Genomic DNA, 23,279 nt, shown 5'->3' on the forward strand with positions numbered 1-23,279 from the left:
ATTGTAATTGGTGGTATAGCAGTAAGATGAGGATTAATTCACCAGCTATGTGGCTGGTTTTGATCAGCAGGCTCAGCATTTGTCTAGCAGGTGGAATAGTTGGCTAGCTACTATTCAATAGGGTTCATTTAAATCAAGTTTTGTGCCTTAGCATAAAGAAAGATGTTAAATAGGTGAAAACATGTAACACTACTTCCTGAATTATGTGCATTATTTATTAATGCAGAGTTCAATTATGTTATAGATGAACTGGGTTAGACACAACAGATTAAAATGTCTTGACAAGTATCTTACCAACGTATTTCTTGGGTTTCAGAGATCTGAATGCCAGTAAATTCATCATTCTGGAAGGACAAGAGAGTATTAGGTTCACAAGAATGCTATCTTCAGAAACTGTCTGAAGTTGGAGAGGAAGCAAGTAGGTAGCCACACAGCTGATAAAGTGATATTTTCTCCTTACAGCAAACCCTCAGCAATAAACACTCTACCAGCAATACCTACTTTTCTGTATCCATGAAAAATTGGTCCAAGTTTCAAACCATTTATCTAACCGATTCAGAATGACTGCCTGAGGCCATGAACTTGACTCTCTCTCTCCCTTTATTCTTTTTATTTTGCTACATCCTGATCTCTGGCTTTCTAACAAAAACCCATCAGTGCAAAACTTTCACTAAACAAAAAAAGAAATCCCCACATTCTAGTGCCAATAGAACTACTTTCTGTGTGCCCAGGTAGAAGGTGACATGAACTTGACCCAAGTCTTAAATGAGTGACTTTTCAATCAGAATCATTGCCAGAGCCTTTCAGGCCAGCACACAAAAAACGCACACAAAACCAGCTATATAATTTTACATGGACAAATAAATAAATAATAAGGTGCTGCACTTCTGGAATAACTTGCTCAATTACCTTTCATGTTTTGCTTATTAACCTTCTGATGTCTCATTAAGTCAGGGATTGCAGTTTCATGGGTTTAAAAAATAATTTAAATATATAAGTGTATTCTAAAATACCTTAAAAATATATTGACCTTTTAAGCAAATGGGCCATTTGAAGTCTAACTACAACTTGTAGATCATACTCTGCTGGAATATTTATCCAGTTTAAAAGACAAGCTTTAGTAATCTTAGAAAAGCTTAGCAACATAAAGTTACTGGCAAGCGTGTAAGAGACCCGCTGCTTGTATTTCAAAGCAACAGCTCCTAGAACAATTACCAACATAAATTTCTCGATGCAGCATTTATGAAATAACTTGCAATGAGAATGGAGAAGAAAGCCTGAAAAAGCATGTGCATGCTCAGTGTGCTCCAACTGATACATTATACTGTATGTGACACTGGTTGGTTGCCCAGAATAACAGATGCAGGTCCTCCTTCAGGGAGGCTGACATGACAGATCGCTCAGAATATGATGCCAAGAGTCATACATGGAACTTGAATGAAATCAAAGAAAATAATTTCTCTTCAGAATTATTTACTGAGCAATATCCTAAAATAACCTTTGATGTGAGAATACATCTATTAACCCTATGTTTGACATATGTTCTGTTGCTTTAAAAAAAATTATCTGCTGGCACAGTATGTTCTCATTTTTTAAATTTTGCAACTTGATAATTTGCAATGTTATTTGTTTAAAGAAACTTCTACATCTTCCAAGATTATTTAAAAATTTAAGTCACTTTTTTAGGATCTTAGAAACGTACTATTAAGACCTTGACAAATAAAAGATAAGAATTTTCAACAAAGTATTTCTTCTTGCTTATTGTAATTATGCAGCAGAATTGCAAGTTTTGCCTTCCTGAGGGATATGCAATCCACAACTATTTCAGAAGAGCAAATACCTAACAATTACAAGGAAGGAAAGGAAATGCTATTTTGATGCTGAGCTTCTCTTCCTGTCTAATCAGCAAGAAAGAAAACCCCAAGTACATTCACCAAATTGTTAATCCTGAGATCATAAACCTGTAGGATAAGTCAAAGTTCTCATCATCTTGACAAGTCCAAGATTATGGCAAAGGACTATTTAAACAGTGAGTAGTTTTACTGGGTGAATGCTGGGATCACTGAAACACTGAGGCCTTTAGGTGAGGAAAGTACGATCTGGTGGTGTTGAGTTTTGCTCATCATAACCAGTTGCAGCTTTTTTACCTTAAAGGTAAACACACTGCATTGAAATGCATTTACCTGTAAAGCAATGCCATCAAAATTCAGTCAGGAATCTTTCACACACAGCAGAGGGGGATGCAATACAGCGGACTTGCTGTAACTCTCACTTTGGTTTCAAAGCCTTAACAGATTTGTCAGATTTTAACAGCAGACTGGCACAGCTGCTAACTTTGGGCCATAAATTAACAAAACTTTCACCTGCAGTTTAGTCCTTTGATTAGAGCACCTGTGCCTGCCAGGGCAATACCATTTCCCTGGCTTTAAATTATATTTTCTATTCTACTATGAGCATTAAATCTTCTGAGTTCCAACAATATGTATAAAATAATTTCTCAGCCAAGTCTTCCACGTTCAGTGGAAACAAAAATTCAGAGAAAAAATACCAAAGAAGATTAAGCTTTTCACCATTTTAACATCTCCACTGAAACGGCGACCCATGACATGGTCCAAGTTATAGATGTTTCATAACCCTAGGGAACTCTCAAGCCATCAAAATTTCATTAGCTTCACAGCAGTCCCAGTACATTCTTAAGCTGGACTGCTGGCTTCCCTATTAACAAATAAATCAACTGTAATCCTTTTTAATGGCTAAACTCTTCGTTGAAGTTGTATCAAACACCAGATATTCCTTGCATAATTTTAACCACTGCAGAATAATGTATTTTTTAACATATTCAGTCTTCTCACACACATAAAAACAAAACATTCTAACTTTCAGATGATTGGAGGAAGTTTTGGCATATTTTAATCAGATAATTTCTTTTTAAAAAAATTGTAAATGTAAAACCCATTGAAAAGTACACCAAACCTATGGTACCTCTGAAGCAGTCACCTCTATGACTTTCTACAGATCGTGTGCGTGTGTGTGCATGCATGTATATATAAATATGTATTTTCAAGATCAATAACCAAAGGTTTTACAAAAGGGTCAAGAGAATTTGTTTCACCATAGACCTTGCAAAATCACAGGACTGCTCAACAACTTATTCTAGACTGCTCTGCAGCTGAAATATCAAGCATTATCTCACAGAAACTCCACTGCCAAAAGGTGGTAGACAAGTACTTCTGTCTTCTTTCAGAATGTGCCTCTGACTCAAAACAAATTTTCCAAGCATGACACAAGACACCTGTAAGCACTGAGAGCTGTCTGCTCAGGTACCATGTAGCATTAAGTCCAACACAAAAGGACGGTCCCATTTGAGACAGTGGTTTTGCACAGGCATCTTCGGGTAGAAACAGCCACCAGAAGAAAAACAAGTACAAATAACAATAAATTATAGCTTTGGGTTTGTTTTCTCAAACTGAAGTTAAAATAATAAATAGGAAGGACTAAGCTTTATTGCTTGTAGTTTAAAATAAAAGTGCACTCATTTTTTAAGGATTACCATGCATACATACCTACATAGCTGTTTCCCACCACGTGTTACAGTCATTGCCGGAGGACAGCAATAAAATTGCTCTAATTTTTGTACAGCCGAGCGGACAGGTTTAATAAATTAATAAAATGACATGTAGACATGCAGGCAATAGCCATCACTAATTTTCATTGTTACTCATTTTTCTTTATTCCTCTTTTGAATTTTTCACATAGAAAGTCATGAAGTTAATAGAACAATTGTATTAATTCTAGCAAAGCTGAAAATCTTCTGCAAATAAAAAGTTAAGACTGGTACAGTTAGCATTTAACACCACATTAGATTCTGTTCATAACCTCAAGAGGAGGTAAAAAATTTTGAAAAGCTTTAAAAATTAATCATTCAATTGTATTAACCTATTTTCATTTAAACTCTAAGACTTAATACACAATGGTCATACCCCACATCCTACAAAGCTGCTGTTAAGATTTTTTGTTGCAGATTTTAATTGCACAGTAATCCAGTCCCCCAGGCACATCAAAGGCCACATGTCCCTCTTCACCACAATTCCAATTGCTCTCATCAGCTAAGAAGTTTAAAGCACAATCAAATTTCTTTTTCAATCACATGAGCCCTCTTAATAAGCTATTCTTTGAGTTCATTCATCCATTCTAAGACTCTGCAACTTCTCTAAGATGTGTTGAAGAACAGTTTACAATGAAACTTCTGAATTCTAGCTAGTCTGGGGAACAACTTTATCACTACCTAGCTGTTCCCCAGAGGGTAACAGGTGATATGGCTAGCGATAATACAGAACTAATTTTTTTTTGCGATTAAACTGTTCCAAAATTACAACCAAAGCACCACATCCAAAGGCTGCATTAGTTAGGACTGATACTGAATATTGACTTTTCTGGGGAGAGGGAAAAAGAAAAAGAAAGAAGGTAAATAATTCAAGGCCATTCCTTTAATGATTTAAAATTACTGAGTGTCAGCCAAAACAGCAAATAAACATTAATTTATATATGGGCATATGCATAAGAACTTACCATTTTCACTGTCGGACTTGTTTTCATGTTCGGTATCAGTCAGAGTGAGGGCTGAGTTGGAACGGCTCGACAGACAGGAACTGCGCCCTGATTTGACCCCCCTGCCCCAAAGTCTCATGGCATGCTCTGGAGACATCACTCCTTCATTTTCAGTATCAGCATCTGACCCTGCACTGATAGAGTAACCTCTGTGGGGGAGCCCCATTTCCGCACAAAATGCCAGTCCTCGACGAGCTGCTGGTTCACAAACTCCTAACTGCCTTAGGGTAAAATTCTGTCCTGATTAGGGGAAAAAAAGATAACAAAAGGTGAGAAATTTTTAATTATTTTATTTTAAAGAAGTTAAAAGTAAAAACTCTTCATGTGTATAATTGTCTCAGATACCACATAAGGTGTTTTGTCAAAATTCCACCTGTATTACAATCAAGTGGATTCTTTTGTCTCCAGCTCTCCTCAGCACTATTTTGTCAACTGCTTTAACACATCAAAAGAGAACCTGGGTAGCAAATAAACAAAACAGAACCTGCTAACAAAGAAAAGCCAATTCAGTACATGAAAGGATTAAAAATAAATTTTAAACTTTTCATTTAAAAAAAAAATATATTTTTCAAAGCATAAAAACACAATATATTTGTCAGGATTTTTGGTTGGTTGGTTGGTTTTGGGGAGGGTTTTTTGTTTGTCCTCATTAGAGGTCAAAGCAAGAGGCTATTTTTCCCCATAAAAATGTCACCTAATGTGGCAATGGGAAAGCTAAACAGGAACAAAGCTCACCTGGTTTTTATTTCCTTTCTCTGCCTTATTTTAATACATAAATACAAAGAATCAGAAACATGGCCACCTGTTACCTGAAAGTACTACAGTAAAATTGTTATTTTTCATGTCACTGCATTTTGAGGAGCATTTTACACTTTCACTGCTGAAGCAGAGTCTGTGCATTTTAACAGACTTTTAGCCTGTTTTGGGGCAGAGCAAGAGACATAAGTGAATCCCAAATGATTGTATTAATAAATTAGGTGCAATAAACTCGTGACACTTCAATAACTTAGAGTGTCTAAATTATGCGATACTCAAAAATGACTGCCTTTTTAATGGCTGTGTCTTCATCCTACTTTTATGTCTGTAGATTTAAGGCATTTTATGATATATAGACACTTGGCAAGCTCCTTTGCATACCTATATCCATAATACTTTTCCACCCTAGCCCACAATTATTTCATAGCTCTGAGAACAAATTAGGACACACACTCAATTTTTGAATCTGACAGGCATCCTAATTTCTCCATAATTAGTCATTTAACATAAAAACACACTAGCAAGATAATTAAAGCTTATAATATGTCAAGAACAGAATTCTATGCACAAAAAAGTAATAGAATTGCAGAAGTATGAACACAGAAGTGCAAATAATTCCTGAAATATTAAGAGTTAATGAACTGGTCATCAACTTTTTTAAAGTAGCTGGTTAATTATTTTATTGCTGCAGTCACCTGAAGCTGTTCCTACAAGTTTCTTCACAGTCAGAACCATAAATGAATTCTGACAATGACTTTCATAAATAATGAAAATCAGTTACTACAATTAGGTACAAATCAAACTACTTATTATGCGGCTGTGAACAGACATTTGAATGAAAATATAGCTGGGGAGGTAAATACAAAGGAGTAGGCATATCTATGCCTATGTCTGAACAGTGTCAAGGGTATAAGAAAGGGGATTACCATGCACACACTGATAGTATCTTGTCATGTTTTAAAGCTGTCATGCCACATGAATATCCAGGTTTTATGAGAGCTGAAAGTAATCAGCGAAGGAAACAGGCCAAACAAACCGCCCAGTGGTAATAGGGTCAGAGCTGAAAGCGGTAAAGTGTCTACAATATTTAATTATTTTACATTTTTGTAGATATATGCTAAGGGTGACAGTTTAGAACACTGGTTTATGCCTTTGGTACATTAGTATGTGAATCTACATTTTCAAACAGTTGCCTAAAGCCAGATACAGACGAAGCCTCTGTGCACATGTGTATGTGTACAGGTGTCTCTACACACACATGGAGTAGATAAGGTGTATACATAGTTGCACATGCAGCATCTTATTTATTCTAAAAAGAGAGTTTTGAGAAGCAAAATGGAAAAGAAAGAGGTATTATGACCAAATACAAGGTTATTTGAGTCAGTAACAAAACTGCTGTTGACTTCAATGCTACAAGGTGTTATACCTATGGTCCCCACAACCTCATGCTGCTGAGATGTGAAGGTGAGGAAGGATGCAGACACACAGCTGCTGCCTCCTGAGCCACAATCAGACCAGCTCAGCAGTGGGAGAGCATCACACCCTGCAGCTCCTCCAGCAACCCTGCTCTACACAACCCTGTGCTCCCCCCACTGCAAAAACACCCTTTGCACTCAGACCCATCTGTGCAGGCACGGCAATTTGAAAAGACTGTTACATACACACTTCTTTCTTCGTCATAAGCACTTGAGAGAAACTACCTGAGGCATTCCAGAACATCTTCCATGAGCTTCCCAGGGGACTTGGTCTCAGGCATAACATACCACCTACCATCAGTAAATTGATTTTTTTAGTTGAAGTTTACAACAGCCTACCTTCATGTAAAATATCATCTTCTTTTTCCCCCCTCTTGTGAATGGTAAAAACCCCACAAAATGGCATTGTGCAACCAAAACAGGAATGGGGGGCAGGTTTGAATATTGCTCCCTTATTCCATTCAATGTATTAGAGCTTTTCACTGTACTGAGAAGTTTTACATCATAGCCCAGAAATGTTGTAACAGCTTTAGAATCATCAGGCTACATAATCTTCTGACCTAAAGCCTTCCTAAGAGCTTGACTAAGAGGATTGTAGTCCATGTAAGTTGCCTACACAAATGAAAAAACAAAACAAAACAAACCCCAAAAAACCCACAAAACCCAAACTGAAATGTTGACATGGAAAAATAAAATGTTTACTTGTGTAGAAATTTAAAAATTCAAATCCCAAAGGAAATCATACATATGTGATAGAAAAATGTTACATCATCTTAAGGCTTCTGAACAATAAAAACAGGAAATCTTCCAGGATCCAGGGGAAGCTGAATACAGCTGGGATGCAGACCTAGAGGGTAGCAGACTAGATGGGAGCTTTTACCTGATAGTGAACAACACTATGAAATCAAATTAAAAGCTGAAAAGGAGGTTGTAGGAGATCAGTGAGAAAAAAGAGCATGAACTGAGGACGTTCTTCTTGTGTTCACAGAGTTTCTAATTAATCTTTCCAGAATGACTTGCATGTGAGTGATTTACTCATTGCTTTCTTGCACTTTACCATTTGGAATTTCTCCCACTGACACTAAGTGTCTCAAGAGTTCATGAAGACTTAAAAGCAGCTTGGCCACTGTAATGAACCAATTCCTGAGAAGAAAATGGAGATACAGAATAAACAGATAGGCAGCATAATGCTTCATGGGTTTTTTTTCTTTCCTTTCAAAAACGTATGAAGTGAAAAGTAGAAAAAAATGAGACACAACATTTCAAGGACACTTGTTCTGGAAATATCTTTGGGGGTTTTGGACTATTTGAGATGATATGTCATGAAGTGAAGTTTTAAAAACTGTCAATAATGCTGTTTACTACCTCTCAACTATTACATGCTGTATTTCTGCTGGCTAGGAATATCAATTTATAGGTATTGTAAGGACTGCTAACACCCTCTGTTTGTGGAGACAAGAGCAAAACTAATTAATTAATAACTCTAAAATAACTTTCAAAAGCTCATGCAGCAATCACTGCTAAAAACACAGCATTTGCCAACAGTGACCATACATGCCTACGTGTTATGTTGCAACTTTCTCTGTAAGCAATAATCCATGCAGGATTGGTGCAGCTCCTTAACTACATCAGTTATACAAAAATGGACACCAACATACTTTCAATACATATATGTCTATAGCAGAATTATTATTCTTAAAAGATAACGTGCCAGAATCATGCAGGTTACATTGTCTAGAAATGTGCTTTTTTTTAAGTTTAATCAAATACTGCTATAAGAAAGTTTGATGTACACAGAAATTGGTGTAGTTATTTATAAAGCTGTAAGTTAAAAACTGGAATTAAATGGAGACTTACTGCACTTGTGCTATGTTTGTTTCCCTGGCCTAATTTGGGGAAGTCCTTCAATGACCTCCATAATAAGTTAAGCTTCAAGTTGGAACTGTTATCTGTGGAAATGGGTTTCTGAAGAGGACTACTAAACAAAAGAAAAGGTCCCATGGTTCTTCAGTTGTCAGTGTCTGCTTTAAGTTGGATCTATACTAAATATAAACACAGAGATATTATCTTAAAAACCATGAAAAGGTGAAAGAATCAAACAGAAGGAACGAACAAAAGTTTCCAAAAAGAAAATTTGTCAGCATCTCCAGTCATCAGCACTGTCCTTACTATTCATTAACCACTGATAAATTGACAAGTCAGGTTTCAGCAACAATAGACTATAGAAAAAAAAATCTGAAAGGCCTCCAAAGCACCTGCCTAGTTAGCATAAAAATACACCCAGCTCCCCTAGCTTTTAAACCAGATGAATTATAGTGTGACTGCCTTTGCTGACTTTGGTTTTGTCCTAACAGGACGGACACGGTACCAAAAAGACAGAGGTCCTAAACATATCCAAGTTCATACTAAAAATTCTGTTCAGTTTGGCTCTTGATAATGTTTCATGCCATATCTGGTGTCTCTGCATCCTTCATTATTTGTCAGTCCCCTTTCTAACCTATTCCTCGTTTGTATTTTACCTTCTTCTAGCTGCCTAGAACACATTTGTGGAGTTCAAAGAGCAAGCACATTTTCCCTATAATCACTATGTGATAACGCATGACAAAAATACCAAACTTAGAGAAACTGTGAAACAACTAAAGATGTACAGATGCAAAACAATGAACACAGTCCTTAGGAGAACCAATCTTCTCCCTTACATTTCCTTGACTTGCTACTTAATCCTATGGTTTTTTTTTTTTTTAATTAAAAGTAGTTTCATTTATTTAGAAAGCAAATGAGGAAAAAGCTCTTACCCTAGTTTTTATTTTCTGTCTGCAGATTACTGCATACAGATACGTCCTCAATAACAGAACATTTATTATATTGGCTTTTGTATAAGCAGCACTGGTATCAAAGTGTTCCTGCAAGGACCATACTGTTTTCTGCTACTCTGATAGCAAGTACTTACTTCCTTTTTATTTCATACTTAGACGCTATATAGAGGATACATTTTTCCTATGGAAGCTTTTTATGCGGAGCTCAAACTTACAATCAGGTCCTTTGTAAAGAAAGATCTTGAGAGGAAGAACATGGAAATAAATGTACAATAAATTTGCTGAAAATGAAAGGGTAAAGATTTTTTTAAAAATAGCAAAACAGATACCTTGGATGCTCTAGAAAACTCTGACAAGAAGTGTACAAACACTGTCTCCAGAAATCAGAATGCTAGGTGGATAGAATGCAATTACACAAAAGAGAGAATGACTAATAGATGTGATACATCCATTCTGTCACACAAACTTCACAATATATTTAGTAAAATGGAATTTTCAAAGCTGTATGTGCAGATTTCTGTTCGCTAGGATGCGAGAAATTACAGTGAAAACTGACAAGTAATGAGCTTTGCCTATGTTAACATTTTCTTTCTGACTTGGTGTAGTGTTTTGTTGTTATTACTCCAGCCTGATTTTCTCTTTTGCTTTCGTGAAAATTATGTGAAATTTAAACCATCCTAATCCACTGTATCATATTTTCCTCCTGTTTTTAATTCCTGTGTTTTTCTTTTCACTCATCACAACCATCTTCCTTGTCACCTTTTAATCTCGTTTTCTTGACCTTTCCGCTCTATTCACTTTTCTATCTTAACCTCCTTTTCTTGTCATTATCTGATTTAGAGAGGAGTTGTAAGGTTCATATGAAAGACAGTTGCTTCTCTAATATATCCAGTAAACTACATAATAACAAAGAGCATCGAAATATATTAAATTTCATCAAGTGTGCATATAATTTTCAAATGCTCGTTATTCTCAGCAAACATTAATCAAACAGTTCTCACATTCCTTATGGACTTTTAAAAGCATGTGGGGACGTAAGTCACGGGCTTCATGACTTCTGACAAAGGTTAGTGCCAAATACTGCGAGTTCTCTGAGCTCTACTTATTGTGCTACTCTTGATAGAAGATCTTTATGCAAGACTCAAAACCCAAGTTAATTCTTTGGAACAAAAAGTAAAAGAATCACACATATATATTTGCATATTTGTGAGAAATAAAGTCTTTCAAACTTGATATGCATTTTTATTACTATAGAATCACAAGGAGACTGATGGAAAAGATAGCTTAGGAAAGTTTTTGTTTTCAGATATAGGGAAGAATTTATGTGAATGAAACAGTCATCTTCTTGTCACTGGTCTTCCACATTTTGGTTCAAACATGCAGTCTCTCCTGTACTTTATGAGAAACTCATAATTTTATTCCCTGTTAGGCTTGAGATGGCAGGGGATCTACAGTCCTAATCCTGAGACTAAAATATAAGCAGCACTTCTTAAACCATTATAAGGATAAAGGGCTGTTTATCAAGCCCTTCTGAAGTTACCACAGAGAAAGATTAAAGCCAGCTGAAGATAATTTCACAATTGCACAATTCAAAGCTGTGAAGCAAACGTGCTCCAGTAAATGAATTAATAATTTAAACATTATGGTTCCAATTTTGGGGATTTTATATTAAAATCATTTTATGACTATGATTATATAAAATATAAACTAAATTAAGAGAAACCAGCACAGCTGTCCCAATCATGGGCTTCAAGACAAGTAAAAAAAAGGATTTGTGGATTTAGAAAAGACATACATCTCTGTGAATAGCAAAGAACACAATGTCTTGATCATGAGCAGAATGACAGTATAGACATTTTAGGCCTCTGTCTTAATCATTGGATCCTGGGAGCAAAACATCAATGTTCGAGCACCCATTTATTACAAAATAAGAATTACAAAAAGCCTAAATTTGATAGATGTGAAGAAAATATGACCCAAGGGTAAGCAATGTTGAGATGATTGATATCCAGTCTGCAAAAAGCCTACGAAGACAGATCTGAACTGCCACATTAAAGTCAGTACAGTGCTAAAGACATGACATACAGCTTGAAATGGGGAAGGAAGGTGAAGAGGAAGGAGGCAGAATGAAGACATGCACGCAAATTGGAGCTCAGGTTTACGGCTATTCCTCCATACAAGGAGGTGAGAAAACTCTATTATTATTTATGCCTTCCCATGAGGGAAAGTGAGCAGATGGACCCAGAGGGATATGTCTCTCAGCATAGTAGAAAATTTGATTAGTTCTACAGGCTATGAACTGGTACAAAATAAAAACCCAACGCGCCTATTCCAAGCTGTTTATACATTTCAGGTTGTGGAACTTCGTACGGAAGTATTCCATGTGTATGGGAATTGACTCCTCAATGCATGGACAGAATGAGGTGCTCAGACCATCGCTGTAGCTACATGCAAGCATCAACACAGAATATGGACCCAAAAAATTCTGCAGAAATGAAAACCTCTTATTCCCTCTATCACTCACACTGCCCATCACGATCCCCCAAAAGGCTTTCCACTCTGTAAACCCCATAATAAATGTAGTGTAGCAATGCTTTAATTTAGAAGTTCTAGCAAAACGTCCATTATGCGGAAGACACGAAAAGATTTACCACTCACAAGTATTTATGGCCCTACAAAAAAAAAAAGGCAGAAAAACAAAGCCTGAAGCAAATGTGTTCCCTTGGCTCTACCATTTCCTCTTTTGGCTTTAATAAGCTCAGTAACACCGAGTACTGGCTCTCAAGCCCATAAGTTCACCCTTTGCAAACTAATTTCAGAAAGCATCAAGGAACTTTCTGAGAAATTACTCCCATTTTACATCTCTGCTTCACTTTATGCATTTATTTGCCAGTGATGGAATAAGCAATCACTCACAGCTTGGCCTCCAGCCCTGGCTCTCAGCCCTAAGCACTAAATCAACAGACAAGACAGACAGGACTCTTCAGCCTCTTTCATTCCTCCCCTCACCCCATCTCTCACTGCACACTTTTCTAGCTTTATCCTCTCCGTAGATGTTAACATACTGAAGTCATCTTTCATAGCCATCCATGGGATCCATTCATCTCCCCAGTCCACTGTTTAGTTTTTATTACAGACAGAAGCAGCACATAGATCTCAGTATATGAGCTACGAAAAGATATAAGAGCAGTTACAGACCCTCTAAAGTATCTTCCTTTCCATAAGGTTGAAAATCCTTGTGAAGGCCTCTTGGTCATCTTATAAATGCTTAATCATTATGATCAAGAACTTAACTCTCCTGTTTTGCAACTGGACTTGTTGAAGACAAGGTTTCTACTCTATGGACTTGTAGAGGCTGTGTAGAACTGCCTGAACAAGCAGTCTACTGCCAATATAACCAAGGCTGATTTCTCCCTGGAGAATCACAATTACCCTTTGTCTCTAGATCTGTAGCTCATCTACAGGCCACGACCCACAAGAGGCCAATTTCACCTAGATGAATACCTTAGAGCACGTGTGCATATCACTGAGTGTCAGCTAAATATACTCCTAATCAAATAAAAGTGAAATGTTTTTCTTCGTGCCACTTTGCAGCTAATAGAATAACTTTAAAAGTCAACAGATCCTTATCACCTGGAACCTGAAAACCAATTAACTTCTTATTGTTGCTTTAAGAAGTTACTAGTATAGCAATGAGAGATTATAATACTACTTAGCACTTACAGTACTTTTCATCTTCAAAGCATTTTGCAAACATAAACTAATTAATCTTCCCAAAATGCCTGTGAGGTAGGTAGGTATTATTATTCTTGTATTACACAAGGTAAAAAAGAAAAGAACACCTCTGGCAGAAGGTTATGTGCATAGCTCAAGGCCACAAAATCATCCGGAACACACTGGCACCGTACGCTGCTTACACTGAAATCAGGCGGACACTGCAGGTGGCCATGTTTTAGCATAACAAAAAAGGATCTGTCATGATGACAATCAGGACACATCTTGCACTACAGCCAGGAAACATAAAACACTGATTCTAATATCTGCCTTGTATTTTGAGAGACAGCGCTTGCCATGTCACTGAATGGTAATTAATTTGCTCATTGGGAGATCACAAAGATTTCATATCTTCATATAAAAACCCTGCAAAGCAAGCTGATTCAGTTCTATTGAGAAGCACTTGCCTACTCAATAGGTAAAATAGAGCTCATCAATAAAGCCCAGGTAGAGGAAAGTCAAAAACATTCTTAGGTATCTATCCTTCCACTGCTTTGGACAGGTAAAAGTACGTAAGCTTTAGGTTTAAAAACATGACCACTTAAATCCTTTCATCCTACAGCTGACATTTATAGTGACTAAAAAGATTAAACATTTTGCTATCCAAATAACTCATTTTGGGCAGCTAGTATTTAAAGCAATAGACTTTGGAGTCATATTACATTAGGACAGTAGTTGCAATTAAGGTACTGGTTTCTAAGGTCTTAAAAATGTATCCTTGACAGTGTTTAATATCTTATATAATAAAATAAAATTGTCAAAGCATATATATCACTGTTTCAGGTCCCTTTTTCGCTGAATGGTGATATTTTTCTAGCACCTAAATCTAATTTTCATGGGAATAGCACCTGAACAATAGCTGCGATATATTCACACACTAACATACTGCACATGGCATTATTTTTTAGCACCCTGGTATGAGCCATCCAGCATACTGTGAAGGAAAAGGATTCTTTTTCTTTATTTATTTGGTACATCCAACTTCTCTTCTAGCACCTCAAGGAGTTAGACATTTAATCTAATTTAGGTACTTAAGTATTCCAGAAGAGTAAAGGTACAAAACTGTGCATAGGAATAATTTCTCCTGCAAAACTGAAAGGAATAGAATGAAAATAAATTGATCTTGAGACTTGGCTGACAGTGAACTGTTCTGATTGATAAACACAATGAAGTTGTTCTCACTGCTATCTAAAAAGACCAAATATCTTTACCTTCAGTCTAAATTATATTTGACTCACACTTCAAAAAAGTAAAAATCTAACAAAACCTGCACTACCTCCTTGGGTCTTCTAATATAAAAAGGTGTCCTACTATTTTTCAATTTACACAATTTGCAAACAGTGCTGTGACTATTTTGTAAGAAAAGATGAACACGCACAAACCTGCACTGCATTCTGCCACCTGGGCTTGTGGTCAGCCTTTGCTCCTGTGCAAAATCTCACTGACATGATACATGGATCTCTCTGTAGGACCACTACGCTGTTCTGCAATTACAAAATTCTTTGAAATGGAACAATGACTACTTGAGAGGTATTTAATATTCCTCTCTTCCCTTTAAGATGTATCCGATGGTAAATAAAACAGAGTTTTTGCATATCTGCATTTTTTTTACTAAACTACTACGAAGTTTTTCAATTCTTTTGAGTCCAGGTTTGATTCATTATCTCTTTTAAATTATATCAATATTGTTAAAATATTACTTCAATTTTTTTTCCAAATGCAATTTTAAAAATACTGCTTACTTTCTGTATTTCTACCAGATTAAAAAAAATATGCCCTAGGGTATATTACTGTGTCCCACAGCCATAGGGAGGAGGAGAGAAGATCCAGCAGACAGGAATTGTGCAGCAAGATTGATTTATTTAATTATTTTACAAACTCTTTTATAGACTTTTTTCTTCATAGTCTAATTGGACAAAGATCAGCCACCCTTTGGGGGTGATTGGCTAAAATCCTAAAACATCCATTGTCAAAATATTTTTCTACTATACTATAAACAAGACTTCTCAAGGCTGCAGGTGTTTCATTGCTTACATAACTCTGCTACCTCTTCTGTGAGAGAGAAAAGTCTCTCACGGACTTAGAAAATAGCAAGAAAATCCTTGCTAGCAGCATTTTTGTATCCACACTACCATCCTTCCACACCATAGTCAGGCCACACTTTCAGATATTTTTGCATAGCAGTCTCCTGTATACTTAATATCACTTCACACAGGAAGTGATATAAATTTTCTAAGCACAGGAACATTTCTCTGTACAACAGAGAAATTCAGCTTCATACTGTTGGCTTTAATCCTGAATTGAGCAAGAGAGTTGGGCATAATGCAATACACAGTCATAGAATCAGTCACAGGATGGTTTGGGTTGGAAGGGACCTTAAAAATCATCTGGTTACAACCCCTCACCAATGGCCCCTGTCGAATTTTCAAGAACTTAGGTTGCTGAATTCAATTAGAGAAGCACATTTAAATCAGGCTGCTCTATATAGCTGGATACTTCAAAGTATAAGAAAACACGTGCCATCTTCTTCCCTAACACATAAACAAGTGACTGTCATATCATCACACCTTTAAAGTAAATAGTCTTTCATGGAGCTTCAGCCATTGTCAAACATGAGATTAGGTATCTTCTGAAAGATGTAATACAAAATTGAGTATCTCTCTTAAAACTACTTTTAAGAAAAAAAAGCTCATGGCCTCCACTTACATTACTCTCCTGGGAGGTTTATAAACAAAGAGAAAATAAATAACTAATTTAAAAGTTCTAAAAATAGTGGCTAAATATTCATCATCTAAAATTTTTAAAACAAAACCAGTTTTGCAACAGGTGAAGGAGCTTGAGAAAAAGAGGAGACTGCACTAGGTCTTATCTCAGATGGATGCTAACTGAAAGCATGTTGCCTAGATGTAGTTCCAATTTCCTAAAAAAGCTTACTTGCTCTTCTAGTCTTGTCAGTTTGGTTTCAAAAGTAACAAGATAGTCCCCAGTTACATAATAATTTCATGTTCAAATACTTTACAATATGTTTTAAATGCTGTTTTGAGAATTATAATGACAAACATATATATTTTTGGGCTCATATTTCTATTTATGTAATTAATCTCAAGCAACGGAAATTCAACTCATGAGGAAAAATATCATGAGACTGGAACAGACAATTGGAGAATCTCCTCTCGACAAGAAAAGATCTCATGGAATTAAGTTACCACTAAATAAAGCACACCTATCTCCAACAGCAGTATTCCTTTCTGAATTCCTACCACTGGATTTTGGGAAAAAGGAAGCACAAAAACGTGTACTGAAACAACTCAGGAAGAAGAGATGGGAAAGTCCTGATTCACTAGCAGAAAGCTTCCCAGGGATTTACCTTAAAATATCAAGCATAAAAAATATATTGACATTTTAAATGTGAGTCAGCAGTGCCCTGGAGCCAGGAGGGCCAGCTGTGTCCTGCATCAGGCACAGCATCGCCAGCTGGGCAAGGGAGGGGATTGTCCCGCTCTGCTCTGCACTGGGGCAGCCTCACCTCGAGTGCTGGGGGCAGTTTTGGGCACCACAGTGTAAGAAAGACATTAAACTGTTGGAGAGTGTCCGAGGAGGGCAACAGGGATGGTGAAGGGCCTTGAGGGGAAGCCTTATAAGGAGCAGCTCAAGCCATTTGGTCTGTTCAGCCTGGAAAAGAGGAGACTGAGGGGAGACCTCATTGCAGTTACAACTTCCTCGTGAGGCAAGAGGAAGGCCAGGCTGATCTCTTCTGTGGTGACCAGTGACAGGACCCAAAGGAACAGCCTGATGCTGTGCCAGGGGAGGTTTAGGCTGGGTATCAGGAAAAGGTTTTTCACCCAGAGGGTGGTTGGACACTGGAACAGGCTCCCCAGGGAAGTGGTCGCAGCACCAAGCCTGACAGAGCTCAAAAAGCATTAAGAGAATGCTCTCAGGCACACAGTGTGACACCTGGGGTGTCCTCCACAAGGACATGAGTTGAACTCAGTGATCCTGATGGGTGTCTTCCAACTCAGAAGAGCCTACGATTTTATGATTTTAATTCCTCCACATTTGAGAGACTTGAGAATCTTGCATAACTGCCCCAGTACCTTTCCAGCTGGCAGTGGAAATTTCCTATCATTATTTTACAGTCAGGGCAGAAACTGAAACGCTGGTCATGATTAATTTTTAAAATTCATCCCCAATTAAAGGTATTTATTAAAGGTTGCCTTTTTTATTTACAGAATAATTTCCTGTTGAATTAGGAGGCTGTCAATTATACTGTCAAAGCCACAAAGCTCACACTATTTCTAGGCAGAGGGGGAAAAAAATAACCCACAGGGAAGCATCTTTTATATATTATTTAAAAACCTTCGATATGACCTTGAGGACCTTTTCCACAAAATACCTCCAATGTCAGAAGCTGTAAATTCTCAGTCAAGGATGAATCAAAGGAATACACTACCTAAAACAAGCCCTTTATTACCTGACCCTATCAAACCTGCAGGTAGTCCCTAAAGGGGCCAAACCAGTATGCACTACAGGAAGGCAATAAGCCATACAAAAAGTATTGAAAGGACAATGAGGAAAATTAAATGGGCACAGAAGACAGTGCTGAGACCACTGAAAGGTGAAGAGGGCATTATCCATTCTAGACTTTTAGGCCTGAAGACATGTAATTTATTGCATATTGGGCAATATGTATTAGCTAAATACTGTGTGCTTTTCTGAAGAAAGTGAAAAGGAATAAAAATGAAGCCACAGTGCACCATCATATGTGACATGCCAGACCACATAACTTCTTCAGTTTGTTATTGCTATTTAAAAAAGAATAATATTCTAGTCAGGCAGTAGTTTATGAATTCATTAAAGAAATGGTGCCTGTTCTGACATAGTTTCATCACTAGTACTAAGAAAGTGCCTACAGAACAGGTCTTAGAAAACTTCCTCTTGATTTTACCTCATTAAAGTAATGTCAAGGTGACTAATGGCTTAAAAACTAGAAAATAGCGATAACCTGAAGTTTCAACACATCACAGAAACCAAAAATAAACAGCAGAATAGAGTAGCAGCAAGCCTCAGTTACATGAGCATAAGAGAAATATTTTTATTTCCCTTGCAAACATTAGTAGGCAAAGAAGTCAACACCATCTGCCCAGCTCTAATTTTAATGTAAAGTTATTCTAAATGGAACAGAGAAAAACATCAATGGAGAAAATACTTTAGATATTCTAAAATTAAAATTAAGGACTTTTTCACCAAGAGGAAGCTTTCTAAATCTACTTTTGTTTCCACATAAAAGAGGAGATAAAAACAGAAGACTGAGTCATAGGTTCACACAGCTCTTGGCCTAGCTTTATCCTTTTAGGTAGCTGGGCTGCAGTATTCTACACATTTCATAACATTTTTTTCCTCCTTACCTTAAATAGCTTAGTTGTGGAAACATAGAAGTATCAATTCCAGACACTACAGTTTTGAATCCAAAATTGATGCATAAGTGCTGAACCCTAATTGGAGCTGAGTCCAATCTCTCAGAATCTTTGAGATCCAAGGGGACCTCTTGAGATCATCTAGTCCAAGCCCTCTCTCAAGCATAGTCAGCTACATCAAGGTGCAAGAGGACCATATTCAGTCAAGTTCTGAGCATCTTGATGGATATTTAGACTTCTCATGTCACTCCAGTCCTGAACTCAAAAATTCAACAGTGACTTTTGGCAGCCTGTTACCATCTGGTTATATATCAGGGATAACCACTAAAAAAACCATCCAACACACCCAAATGCACAAACTGTGAACTAATTTACCTCTACAGAGCACTCCACAGTGCTCTGTTACTGCCTTTGTAAGCTAAAATATAAAAGCACTGAGCTAATGCATTATTTGTATGCTCGTCCATATACTATGTTTCCACAAACCTATTCCTAGGGATTGGCCTTCTTGGAACACCTGTATTTATTTTTAATTTTTAAACTATTTACATTTTAGATATACTGGAATGGCAAACTGGAATTGGGCGACCTATTAATGAGCTGAATAACTGGGGGTCTAGCTTTTAAATTGTAAGGCCTGAATGCTTCACACTCAACTCTGCAATATTGTCACTGACCCATTGCCCAATACAGGCCATTTACTTCCTGTGCACCATATATTATCTATTCCAAAGATGGTACACAGCGCTTCCCCATCTTTGTAAAACATTTAGGGAGATACAAGGGAAGTGTACTAAGTGTGTAGAGTATTACAAAAATGGATGAAACTAGTTTAATAACATATTCTTCCTGCAGCAAGGATGCCTTAGAACTAATGAATTATACACTCTGAGTTCAAACATCTTGCCTACCTTGTCTGGTATACTCATCTGCTTCTCTGTGGACCAAATCTTTTACCCGGTTTCCATACAGCAACCTAGACGAATCATGATCAAAAGCTTTCAAGGTTTCACTGGAGCTGTAAGACTTCTGAGTAGGCACTCTGCACTCCTCATTTTCTGCAGAAGAATTTGTATAGCGACGTTCCTTGTCCCGTCTGCTCTTTGTCAGGGAGCAATAAGGCCTACGTTCCTTCACATCCATACTTCATTCCTTCTCTGTGCACATCAGTCCAGCTTATTTGGAAGTCTTCTCTACATTCAGCTTACATTCACCTATAACAAAATTAGAAAGACAACCACTGATGTGTTACAATGATCTCTAATTGCTGTAATTGCTCCCTGTCTGGAACAAAAAGAAAGAAAGAAAGATCTGCTCAGCAATGGGTGAGAAGCACATCTGTGCACATCTACAAGACCTCCCAGAGTTCCATGCACAAGCTATCCTGATCTAAAACATTAGCAAAAAAATACTTGTGAAAAACATCAACACAATACTACCCATTTTTATACAACAGATTAGAAGATCAAAAGCAGTGTGTGATTGAAGCAGAGAACAGATCGGAGAAATAGCAGTTTTTCAGCTTTAGGAATATGTTAGTTGCCTAAGGTCTATCTGTAGGTAAGCTGCTTTTTTCTTTTTCTGAGAAGCCTGCATGACTTAATGACAAATCTGGCTTCCTTCTGCTTGTTGAAAACTTGTGGTTTTAAGGTTTAGGGTTTCATTTTTTTTTTAATAATTTTAGACTTATATAAACTTTTTTTGTAATTTCTATTCTAAGAAAATTATTCTCATCAGAGAACATGTACACACAATTTCAAAGCAAGCTACTAAAATGACACAGGTGATGTGCAGGAAGGTTTATCAAAGCCAGTATATTCTACATAGGCTGTGCTAGAAAGCAAGAAAATATTTGATTTGTAAATGTCAATCAGAAATAGCTTTTTTTTTCCCCTCAAGTTTTTAAGGAATATTACAGTAAGAATTGTATTTCTATTACTCTTTATTTCTCTTTAACATTTCATTCCAATTTCAGAACAAGACTTCTCAGTTTTCAAAACAAGACATCTCAATTTCATTTCTTGGGTCCTGCACCCTTAACCAAAATATCTGTATTTCTGACAGAAAGAAAGTCTGTATATTTTGGCTTTGTTTTTTAAAGAGAAGCACTAAAATAAAATAAAGAATATAATTTGTATCTTTAAACAGCTGACAACGCATCTAAATGAAGAACAGTTCAGATGGTTTTAGTATTTTGCAACGGCACCTGTTAACCGAGGCCTTTGTATTTCTCGGTTAACACTGCATATACTTGGTTCCTTCCTTTGTCCCAGTGAGAACCTTCTCCTCAGTGCTCCCCTCAATTTGGAGCACTTAACTGTAAAAAAACAAAACCAAGAAAAACTAAACAACGGATTATTTTGCTGAATACTATCAGTCAAGCCCTTTGTGATGTAAAATGACAGTTTACAACACATATCACAATGCAACAGCAAACTTCACTTGCACTCTTTTCAGCAAAAACAAGGTTGCTTTATAAATCTTCACTTATTTAAACACTTAATATCAAACTAATTAGTTGTCACTCCTTAAAAGATTTTAGAGAGTATTTAATTTACTACAGAACCATTATTCAAGTTTGTGAATGAGGGCCAGTCCTTTATCATTCTGTTTTGAAATTTTCCAGAAAGGCTTTTACATTTCCTGGCCTATATGAAGCCTGGTTTAGACTTGAAGATAAAGCTCCAAAGCCTTCCATTTAAGCAAACACTCTTCTACTTTTATATTTTCAAATTTTAGAGTGGTTAACTGAAATTTTTACATGATCAAAAAAAAAAAAGTTTTATAACAGAGCAGTTTATTAAATTAATGACTGTTTAGATGTTTGCATGCACAGGTAGCACAGCTATTTAACTTGCATGAAACACTCAGATTTTAAAACATTTGATTGACTAATGAATGCAAGTACTTTCCAGGCAAAATCAGTTTTCTAGACACACTATAAACTCTGTGTTTTATTAACACTAAACTGGATTGTTATTTTAAAAATAATTATTTACAAATACACATGGGAATTATTTTGCAGTGTAAAGCCTATCTCCCCTTTCATCTAAGCCCGTCAAGACATTAAAGGGCCACTAATTCCTAGTGTATCTAAATTGCACCATGGGAAAACTGACATACACTATTCACCATAAAAGAAGAAATAATTTTTATTTTAATCCAAGTTTCCAAAATCCCTTGTAATGTTAAGGAAAAAAAAGCAAAAATAAAAACTAAAAAAAAGCACAACAACAGGCAAACCAACAAACCAAACTCTTATTTGCACAACACTTTGTTACTATACCAAGCTAAAATCCTCAAAGATTTAATCTATGCTGTAGCACGAAGAAGTACTGATCTGCTTCCCACGGAAGTCAATGAATTCAATAAAACTTCAAAAAGCAGTTCTCTGGGTTATCTATTGCCTCTCCAGGCAAAGAATGAAAAGGTTAAAAAAATACAAGCTGTTTAACAGCACTGCATTATGGAGATACTCCAGCAGTGATTACCCTCCAGAATAATGAGGGCTACTGTATTATTTGTGGGCATTTTTGAAAGAAACAAAACAAAATGAACAACAAAACAAATCTTTTAGGTTTTAAGAACATGATCTGTTTGAATCTGGCATTATACAAAACACCTGTTTACTTTCAGTAGCCTTTAACTTTAAAAATTAATAGTATCTCTCAGCAAGTCTTAGGAAACACTTAACATCCTCAGGCTTGTGTCTTTGAAATTATTTCATCAGTAATACACATATCTAAAAGAAGACAGAATAAAAGCTATCTTAAAGATCTGTCTACAAATAAATTTTCTTTACTGCGATCAGACAACAAGCAGAAAGGGAGAACACAAACATATTTGCAGAACACAGAAATAAATACCAGTATTAATGTTTAAGTAGGGTACGTCAGCAGTGACAAGTCAAACAAAAGAAGACTTGCAGATACTAGATCTTAGCTTGTCCCATTATGAATCACCCCTTCTTTTTCCCTAGAAAACAGCCCTCACCCCCCCAACTGAAATATTTTCAGTTATTGAGAAAATTATTTAAATAAAAACTCCAAACTGTCATTTACCGCATCTGCTCATCCCCTTTCTTTTAAAGATCACTCTAGCTAAAATATTAACAAGATTTCCCGCTCAAATCTTCACAGATTTAAATGAATCACTGCTGCACAAATTTGAACATACTTCCTTCTTTTCTTTTCTTCTGTTTCCTCTAACATTAAAACTGCATCTCAGGGTTTTGGCGGGATAGCCGAATGCACAGCAACTAATTTACAAAATCAGATTAAAATTATAAACCAAAGAAAATGAAGTTTATTTTTTGATGTATTATAAAAACACTTGCCTTCATCTGCAAGGAATTATTGCCCATATGTCCATATTTATGGTCTATCAGGTTGCTTCATTCCAGCCAAATGAAGTAATTTTCATAGAGCAATATTTAC

At 36.5% G+C, this 23,279-nt stretch overlaps 1 protein-coding gene across 1 annotated transcript in view; it reads right to left on the reverse strand.

Annotated features, from left to right (window-relative positions):
* Window positions 1-23,279, reverse strand: part of TENM3 (teneurin transmembrane protein 3) — a 1,268,339-nt gene that overhangs the window by 300,871 nt on the left and 944,189 nt on the right. The window contains exons 10-11 of the mRNA XM_017744521.1: window positions 19,755-20,057; window positions 4,570-4,848 (exon numbers count right to left, since the gene is read on the reverse strand). Coding sequence (XP_017600010.1) covers window positions 4,570-4,848; window positions 19,755-19,986 — 511 coding nt within the window. The 5' untranslated portion in view covers window positions 19,987-20,057. The remainder of the gene's footprint in view (window positions 1-4,569; window positions 4,849-19,754; window positions 20,058-23,279) is intronic.

Source organism: Corvus brachyrhynchos, unplaced genomic scaffold (genome assembly GCF_000691975.1).
Source record: "Corvus brachyrhynchos isolate BGI_N302 unplaced genomic scaffold, ASM69197v1 scaffold17, whole genome shotgun sequence".
NCBI lineage: Eukaryota > Metazoa > Chordata > Aves > Passeriformes > Corvidae > Corvus > Corvus brachyrhynchos.